Source organism: Tursiops truncatus, chromosome 7, assembly GCF_011762595.2.
Source record: "Tursiops truncatus isolate mTurTru1 chromosome 7, mTurTru1.mat.Y, whole genome shotgun sequence".
NCBI lineage: Eukaryota > Metazoa > Chordata > Mammalia > Artiodactyla > Delphinidae > Tursiops > Tursiops truncatus.
This window is the reverse complement of record NC_047040.1, coordinates 31,239,653-31,249,095: the sequence shown is the minus strand read 5'-3', so window position 1 is coordinate 31,249,095 and position 9,443 is coordinate 31,239,653. Positions and strand designations below refer to the sequence as shown.

Sequence of the window (9,443 nt, the reverse complement as noted above, 5' to 3'; positions counted from 1 at the left end):
CTCCGGACGCGCAGGCTCAGCGGCCATGGCTTACAGGCCCAGCCGCTCTGCGGCATGTGGGATCTTCCCGGACCGGGCACGAACTCATGTCCCCTGCATCGGCAGGCAGACTCACAACCACTGCGCCACCAGGGAAGCCCAGCCTCTGCTTTTGCTCCTTCTCAGATTGGGTGCCTCTTGCTGTATTGACCAGAAATCTAACACTTGCTCATAGCCAGCACCACTTTTCCTCTCTGAACCAGACTTTGACATTCTGCCCTAGTTTTTGGCTTCCATGCTCCCATCTCTGGGTTGGCAACTTTTACAGACTCCTTCCTGCCTCTGGGCAGGTTAGACCAGATGACAGACATGCCTCCATAAGCAGACTTCCTTAAAAGCTGGACTTTGGCCTTGGAGCCTGAACCCCTGGGCAAAGCGATCTGAGCAATAAAACCTTACATAGGCAAAGTGTACTTTCCCCAAAAGGACTTTCAGCTCTATCTCATTTGAGCCCAGATTTTTCCCACCAGGACGAAGGTCGGGGGGAAAGGCAAGTAAAGGGGCTGGGAAGCTGCCCCACAGCCAGATTAAATTCCCTTATTTCCCCAAACTGAGTATTATGGAGCAGTGTTTTCTTTTGGTCATAAAGTTGTAGGAATTTGCCTTAGGTAAATAACTCCCACCCCACCCTGTACCATCCCCCCCTCCCCTCCACAACAGAAAGGTAGTATTGTCCAGAGGTGATGTTTAAGGGTTCTATCATGAGGTAGGCACAGGTTCTTAGCCTGTGTGTCTAGATACAAAGCCTTTTCAGTACCCTCAGATAATGAAGTCTTGGGCAACTGACTTGAGCCAAATGAATTCACAAAAATTGACATATTCATCAGAAAGCCCTGCTCTAAAAAAATTTTTTTAAATCTCATATCAATTCTCACAGCAATACTAAAAGATACATAGGTTCAATTATTTTTTAAAAAATTTTATTGGAGTACAGTTGATATACAATATTGTGTTAGTTTCAGGTATACAGCAAAGTGATTCAGTTATATATATATACATATATTCATTCTTTTTTAGATTCTTTTCTCATATAGTGAAATGCCCAAGGTCGCGAGGCCCCTCCACAAGACCACCAGAGTCGAGAGTCAAAGCCAAACGGCAAGGGTCATTTATTGCAGGTTCGAACCTGGACCTCCGCGCACTCCTTGCCCGTGACGCTAAGAGGCCCTGGCGGAGATTAGTACAGCTCTTTTATAGACCGGTACAAATATAGTCGCCGATTGGTTGACTTTTAAACAAAGACGCTAGTCACCGATTGGTTGACTTTTAAACAGAGACGCTAGTCACCGATTGGTTGACTTTTAAACAGAGACGCTAGTCACCGATTGGTTGACTTTTAAACAGAGACGCTAGTCACCGATTGGTTGACTTTTAAACAGAGACGCTAGTCGCCGATTGGTTGACTTTTAAACAGAGACACTAGTCGCCGTCTGATTGGTTGGACGGTTGCGGGGGGGGGGGGGTCAGCAGGCGTAATTATAGAAGCGAGAGCGGCTGGTTAAGTTTCGGTCTCCTGAGGTTTTGTTTCTTAATTAGAAATACTTAAGGCGGGGCCATGGTCGCAAAAAGAAATAGTGCAAACAGGAGGACTGATACAACCCTAGCAGTGCTGCGGCCTCCACCAGCCCAATGGCAGGGCGTCGGGAGGCTGTGCGCCCAACTTCAGGCGGCGCTCCCAAATGTGGCAAGCCCAGCGCCGCGCCCTGGAATGGTCCTTTTTTCGGCCCTCCCCCTCCGGAAAGAAAAGAAATTCCAGGAAAAGCACAAATTGAATGCAGGGCGTCAACTCAGTCCTATTCTCACCAAACTAGAACATAGCCCCCTCATTCCCCCCTTTCTCATGAACCAGAGGAGCCAATCTTGGGTCCTCAAGGCTCCGTTTCTTCAATTTCTGAGGCCTCGCAGGGCTGATATTGTGTTCTTAATATCATTAGCTGGACTGTATTTATTCTTTCGCGAACAAAATTCATGACTTTACTGAGTATACAGGGGCCTATAGTGAGGAGGAGAAGGAGGCATAGTAGAGGGCCCAGGATGGGGAGGAGGAAGGGGAGCATCCCATGAAATCCTGACCAAAGGGGATTATCCGCTAATTCTTGCCGGCGGCGAGCTAGGTCTTCCTGGAGCTGGTGGATCTTATTTCTTACAATGCCTGATTTATTTGCATAGAAACAACATTTTTCTTTTAGGGCGAGGCATATCCCACCCTGTTCAGCTGTCAGTAAGTCTAAGCCCCTCCTATTCTGTAGGACCACCTCGGCCAGCGAATCTAATTGGTCCTGTAAGTCCTGAATGGTCCCAGAGAGAGTTTCTACATCTTCTATTAATTGCCTAGACAGCTGACTATAGGAGTGAAGGGAGACCCCAAGACCTGTACTCCCTGTGGCCACAGCTCCTGTAATTCCTAATCCTACCAGGAGGGGTAGGACTGTAATGGCTCGTTTGGTTCTGCCTGCCCAGAGGTCAAAGCTGGGAATGGGCAACGGGGTGTCTCCCGAGATCAGGTCTACATTGGGGAGAAGGGTGGCCAGGGTGCAGACCCCTGTCCAATTCGGGGGTAAATAGGTGTATGCTAGGTTACTTCCACAGACAAAGACAGTGGTATTAGGACTACAGAGGGAGGAGTTCACGGGGATATATTGACTACATCCAGTGGATGAAAGGATTCCCAAGTCAATACTGGCGTTAGAGAGGGAATCGTTCTTGACAAAGCATGAGGTATTAAAGGTGGTTGAAAATTTTGAAAATTGTATGGGGAACGGCTCGGGGAGTGAAGTAGGGTTACATCGTTCGCTGATATTTAAATTGGCGAAGGTGGGGATGGCTATAGGGCGGGGCGGTCCTTAAGGAAGGCAGAGCCAGCAATCCTGTGCTAAGTTGGGGTTGGTGGTATTCAAAAGCGCAAAAGTAGCTTCTAGTATGGACATGGTCTGGGAGTCCAATTCAGAGGGATCGACCTTAGGGAGAATTAGGGGGTGGTAGCTGAGCTGTGGGTACAGATGCCGATAGGCCTCTTCTATTTGTCTTCGGGTTTCTATCTGGCGCAGTGCGTCCTGGGGCCCCCCACCGTCTGACATATGTGTGGGGGCCCTGGTATTCCAGCATACCGGGGTCCCGGGGGTGCCAGTGCATCCAGCCTGAAGGTATTTATTATCATCACTAATGGTGGGGCTTTTATTATTCTGTAGTATGGCTGTGAAATAAGTCTTGTTATTGGCCCCTATACATTGCTGGTAAGAGGAATAGCACATGCTATGCATTGATTCCTGGAAGGTAGAACAGGGGCAAGTAGCTCGAGGGGGAAGTGGCTTAGGCTTATGGTAGCATTGCCAGTTTTGAGAGGCCCCGGTAACCCTATATTCCTGAACAAGATACGCAGTTATGCCCCCGCAGTCCTGCATATGAGTATACCCTCGGGGAACAACAGGAGTCTCCATAGTACCTCCCCTGCACTCGCACGGTGCACCATATAGTAGTTGTATTAAAGTATTCTTATTGGGGGGAGGGCCGAATCCTCCTCTCGTGGCCCGAGGGTTGAGGGTTAGGACTATCATTAGGGCTATCAGCAGTACCTTGGTCATCATGGGGGAGGGTACGGCGCAAAGTCAGTTTGAGGGGATTGTTCTTACTCCGGTCAACAGTCCAGGTGACGTCAGCTTTAGTGGACTTGATGAGGTCAGAAAATGGGTCCACCGGCTTGACGTGCGTGTGATGGATCCAGGCAGCTATGCTGTCCACCTTAATGGCTGTCGGCGTTGTCAGGATGATCTGGTAAGGTCCTTTCCACCTGGGTTCTAGGGTCTCTTGTCGATGGCGTTTGACAAGGACCCAGTCACCTGGCCGGAGCTGGTGTGGAGTAGGTGGGGGTCCTGTTGCATATAGCTCTTTTAGTTTGGGCCAGATTGTCTCGTGTATCCGCTGTAAGGCTTGGAGGGAAGACAGGAGATTATTTTCTGGGTCCAATTGGATAAGGTTAGTCTTTAGATTAGGGATGATAGGAGGAGGCCTACCATGCATTATTTCATAGGGAGTAAATCCTAGCTTATAGGGGGAATTTCGCACCCTAAACAGAGCGTAGGGGAGTAGGACTACCCAGTTAGCGCCAGTCTCCATGGTCAATTTAGTCAAGGTCTCTTTTAGAGTTCTATTCATCCTTTCTACCTGTCCTGAACTCTGGGGGCGGTATGCACAATGTAATTTCCAATTAGCCCCAAGTATGGAAGCCAGATCCTGACTTACCTTAGAAACGAAGGCTGGCCCGTTGTCGGACCCTATCATAACTGGAAAGCCATACCTGGGCAGGATCTCTTCTAGTAGCTTCTTAGCTACTATTCGTGCAGTCTCATTCTTGGTTGGGAATGCCTCAGTCCAACCTGAAAAGGTATCTATAAACACCAGTAAATATTTATACCCATATTTGCCAGGCTTTACCTCCGTGAAGTCCACTTCCCAGTAGGCTCCAGGCTGGTTTCCTCTCTCCCGGATGCCAGTGGTTGGCGGGTGGGTGCTGGCATTATGGAGTTGGCAGACTGCACAGTCAGCAACCAGTCGTTCAGTCTTCTCGGAGACATTTTTAATTTTAAGTCCAGTCTGCCTGATGAGATCCTGTAGCCGTCGGGCGCCCAAGTGGGTGCTACGGTGGATCCGTTCAAGGACCAGGGTTCCTAGTCTCTCAGGAAGGAGGATATTGTTTTTAGCGTCCCGCCACCATCCGTCTCTAACCTGGGTTAGAGGAAGCTTGCTCATCCATCTGATGTCATCCTCCGAGTAGTCGGGTTGGGGCGGTAGTTCCCGGGGGCCTGGATCCGGCAGTTGCAGGGGAAGTAATGGTATTGGAGTGTGTGCCGCCTTTCGAGCCGTCTGGTCTGCCAAATTGTTGCCTCGGGTGACTGGATTCGTGGGTTTTTGATGCCCCGGGCAGTGTACAATGGCTAGCTTTTTGGGTTCCCATATGGCCGCTAGCAAGGCCAGGATTTCCTCTTTGTTCTTGATGTCTTTGCCCTCTGCTGTGAGTAGTCCCCGCTCTCGGTATATTGCCCCATGTATATGTGCGGTAGCGAAAGCATACCGGCTGTCTGTGTATATGGTAGCTTTTTGGCCTTTGCTCATCTTGAGAGCTTGGGTCAGGGCAATTAATTCAGCTTTTTGGGCTGAGGTCCCTGGGGGGAGAGTCTCTGCCCATATCACCTCAGTTTCTGATGTTACTGCTGCCCCCGCATACCTCTGACCTTGCTGGACAAAGCTGCTGCCGTCAGTGAACCATGTGACTTGTGCATCCGGTAGGGGCTGGTCACGTAGGTCTTCCCGAACCCCATGGATCTGGGCCAGTACCTCTGCACAGTCATGGAGTGGGGAGTCCAAATCTGGGTCAGGTAATAGGGAGGCAGGGTTTAATGCCCACGGCGGAGTGTAGCTGATTCTGAGGGGATTTAACAGTAGACCCTGGTAGTGGACCAATCGAGCATTGCTCATCCATCGGTCGGGAGGCTGTTTGAGAACCCCGTCGATGGCGTGGGGGGTGGTGACATGTAACTCCTGCCCCATAGTTAGTTTGTCAGCATCCTTTACCATTAGGGCCGTGGCGGCGATCATCCGGAGGCAAGGAGGCCAGCCGGCAGCCACTGGGTCCAATTTTTTTGATAGGTAAGCAACAGGCCGGGGCCAAGGACCGAGGGGCTGGGTCAACACGGCCTTAGCTATGCCTTTGCTTTCATCTACAAAGAGGTGGAAGGGCTTGGAGACATCAGGGAGACCCAGGGCGGGTGCGGACAGCAAGGCAGTTTTGATCTGCTGAAATGACTGCTCAGCCTCTTCTGTCCATTCAAAGGGCGTCTGCTCTTTGGTGGCTAGGTATAGCGGTTTGGCCATTTCAGCAAATTTGGGTATCCATAAACGGCAGAACCCAGCCGACCCCAAAAATTCCCTCACCTGTCGAGGCGTGGTGGGTCTGGGGATGCGGAGGACGGTTTCCTTCCGTGCATCTGTGAGCCATCGTTGCCCCCCTTTCAATAGGTATCCCAGGTAAGTTACCTCAGGCCTGCAGATCTGTGCTTTCTTGGCAGAGGCTCGGTATCCCAGGGTGCCGAGAGTCCGTAGGAGGTTTCTGGTTCCCTGCAGGCAGGCTTCAGCGGTCTCAGCAGCTATTAAGAGATCATCAACATACTGCAGAAGGGTTACATTGGGGTTTTGTCTCCGGTACTCACTGAGATCCTCGTGTAGGGCCTCATCAAACAAGGTAGGCGAGTTTTTGAATCCTTGGGGAAGTCTGGTCCAGGTGAGTTGTCCGTTTATACCTCTCTCGGGATCTGACCATTCGAAGGCAAAGAGTTCTTGACTTTTGGGCGCCAAGGGTAAACTAAAAAAGGCATCTTTGAGGTCCAGCACAGTATACCATTGTTTTTCTGGACAAAGGGCGCTCAAAAGAGTATATGGATTGGGCACAGTAGGATGGATGTCTATGACCCGTCTGTTAACTTCCCTCAGGTCCTGCACTGGGCGGTAGTCTTTACTGTTAGGTTTGCGGACTGGCAGCAGGGGCGTATTCCAGGCCGACTGGCAGGGACGCAGTATCCCCAGGTCAAGAAGCCGGCGAATATGAGGAGTGATACCAGTCTTGGCCTCTAGGGGCATGGGATACTGTCGGACACGTGCAGGATCTGCCCCCGGTTTGATCTCTATGAATAGGGCTGGGCGGTGTTTGGCTAGTCCCATCCCCCCTGTTTCTGCCCATGCTTCGGGGAACTGCTGAAGCCATAACTCTATATCTTGATTTTGGGAGGGTGGTTCCTGGTGAAGTCGGTACTCATCTTCCAAGTTCAGGGTGAGCACAGATATGGGTTGGTCGTGAGGGTCTGTTACGATTGGCCCCTCTGGCCGAAAATGAATTTGTGCTCCCATTTTAGTGAGTAAGTCTCTCCCCAGTAAGGGGCAAGGGCTATCGGGAATGACCAGAAAGGTATGGGTTACCCTTCCCGTGCCCAAGTCCACAGTTCTCTGAGTGGTCCAAAGGTAACGTTTAACTCCCGTAGCTCCCTGGACCCAGGAGGATTTGTTAGAAATTTTCCCGTGGGGCTTAACCAAGACCGAATGCTGTGCCCCTGTATCCACCAGGAATTGGACTGGTTTCCCCTCCACTCGTAGGGTTACCCTGGGTTCGGGGAGGGGGTCCGAACCCCGTCCCCCCTACTTTGTATCATGTGTAAACAGGACTGGGGTGGCGTTCGGTTGCCATTGCCCCTGGTTGGGGCGAGGCTGCCTTTTCTTGGGGCATTCCCGAGCCCAGTGGCCCTTTTCCTTGCAATAGGCACATTGATCTCTATCCAATGGTCGCCTGGAAGGTCGAGTGGCTGGGGGGCCCTCTTGGTCTTTCTGAACAATGGCGGCCAAGACTTTAGTCATTTTCTCAGTGGCTTTAAGTTGTTTATCCTCTGGGGCGTCCCGGTTATTAAAGACGCGCTGGGCGATACGGAGTAAGTCCTGTATCTGTTTGCCCTCCAGATCTTCTAACTTCTGGAGTTTCTTTTTAATATCAGGGGCTGCCTGGTTAACGAAGGACATTACAATGGCGGCCTGATTTTCGGGGGCCTCTGGATCCATAGGGGTATACTGCCTAAAGGCTTCCATTAATCTTTCTAAATAAGAGGAGGGAGTTTCTGTTTTACCTTGCATGATTGAATATACCTTGGCCAAATTAGTGGGCTTGCGCGCGGCAGCCCGGAGACCCGCCATTAGAGTCTGGCGATAAATGAGCAGTCGTCCCCTACCTTCTCCGGTGTTATAGTCCCAATCATCCTGCGGGGGGCGAGTTAAGGGAAAGGCTGCATTGATGAGGTCAGGGTTAGCGGTGGGTTGACCATCATCTCCAGGAACCAGTTTTCTCGCCTCCAGCTGGATTCGCTCCCGTTCTTCGGTAGTGAATAGGATCCGGAGGAGCTGCTGGCAGTCATCCCAGGTGGGCTGATGAGTGAACATAACGCTATCTAGAAGAGCTATCAAGTCTTTAGGATTATCAGAAAAACGGGCATTCTGGGTTTTCCAATTATATAGGTCACTGGTAGAAAATGGCCAATACTGGAGTCGGGGGTTCCCTGTCTCATCGGGAGGGCCTATTTCTCGCAGGGGTAGGGCTCTGGTAGAATCAGGATGGCGGAACCCTGGGTCGCGCTGAGTGCGTCCGCGAGTGCGCCCAGCCGGCCCCTGGGAATTATTTTCATTGGGCAGGGGGACCGGTAGTGCCTCTGCCTCTCGGTCCTCCGGTTCTGGCCTGGGTGGCCCTCCGGGAGGGGCTGCAGGAGGTTCTACCAAGGGGAGAGGAGCAGAGCCAGGAGCAGGAAGGGGGACTGGTTGTGGGGCCACAGGGGGAGATTGATATGGGGGGGGGTCTAGGAGAAGGAGGTCTTGGCTGTCAGAAAGTATGGGTGCAGTTCGGGTCTGAGGCTTGGGAGGTTTAGTTGGTCGGGCCGCAAGGATCTTATATGACCCTGATGACAAAAAGGGGGTCATCCAGGGAGGAGGGTTTTCTACCAGGTCCTGCCATACCAGGATGTAGGGGATCTGGTCCGGATGGCCTTCTTTTCCTGGCAAGAAAACTCTAGATTTAACTTTTAGGATTATAGGAAGACAAAAGGTACCCTCGGTGGGCCAGCCAACCCCGAAAGTTGGCCATTCAGAGCGGCAGAAGGTAATTAGTTTTCTTCTCCAGATATCCAGACTGAAGTTGTGTCCTCGGGACTTTACATCCCCGAAATTAGCGAGAAGGAGGGAGAGGGGGGTACTCTGTGCTTGGCCCATGTCTAGGTCCTGTAAGAGATTGATTAGAAAAGGTTACTCTGAAAACAAAAGTGATTAAGAGCAGTCCCAATAGCGGAGTCTGTAAAAGGAGGAAGGGGAGGTTATCGCGTGCGCGCTTCAGATGGGCTGCCAGCCCCAGATGGGTCGTGGTGGACGTCTCCAACCACACCCGACTAGGTGTCCTATAGCGCGTCCGCCAGGACTGTCCTAGTCCCCAAAACAGAAGGTACCCTGAGCCGGCTTACTTACCGATCGGTTGTCAGCGATGACCCGTTGACCTGATGTCTGGTGGGCTTGGGGGCATCCCGGACGAGCCCCCAAATGAAATGCCCAAGGTCGCGAGGCCCCTCCACAAGACCACCAGAGTCGAGAGTCAAAGCCAAACGGCAAGGGTCATTTATTGCAGGTTCGAACCTGGACCTCCGCGCACTCCTTGCCCGTGACGCTAAGAGGCCCTGGCGGAGATTAGTACAGCTCTTTTATAGACCGGTACAAATATAGTCGCCGATTGGTTGACTTTTAAACAAAGACGCTAGTCACCGATTGGTTGACTTTTAAACAGAGACGCTAGTCACCGATTGGTTGACTTTTAAACAGAGACGCTAGTCACCGAT

At 51.4% G+C, this 9,443-nt stretch overlaps 1 protein-coding gene across 1 annotated transcript; it reads right to left on the bottom strand.

The window, feature by feature from the left end:
* Positions 1-1,124: 1,124 nt before the first annotated feature.
* Positions 1,125-9,219, bottom strand: LOC117312958 (protein NYNRIN-like). The gene is made up of 3 exons (XM_073807368.1): positions 9,079-9,219; positions 7,803-7,971; positions 1,125-6,179 (listed from the first exon to the last, which is right to left on the bottom strand). The coding sequence occupies exon 3, from the start codon at positions 5,905-5,907 to the stop codon at positions 3,532-3,534; it is 2,376 nt and encodes a 791-aa protein (XP_073663469.1). The 5' UTR covers positions 5,908-6,179; positions 7,803-7,971; positions 9,079-9,219; the 3' UTR covers positions 1,125-3,531.
* Between the last annotated feature and the right edge of the window lie 224 nt (positions 9,220-9,443).

Bases quoted from the DNA above. Each gene is read 5' to 3' on its own strand.
- LOC117312958 (XM_073807368.1), bottom strand. From the start codon at position 5,907: ATGGCCAAACCGCTATACCTAGCCACCAAAGAGCAGACGCCCTTTGAA.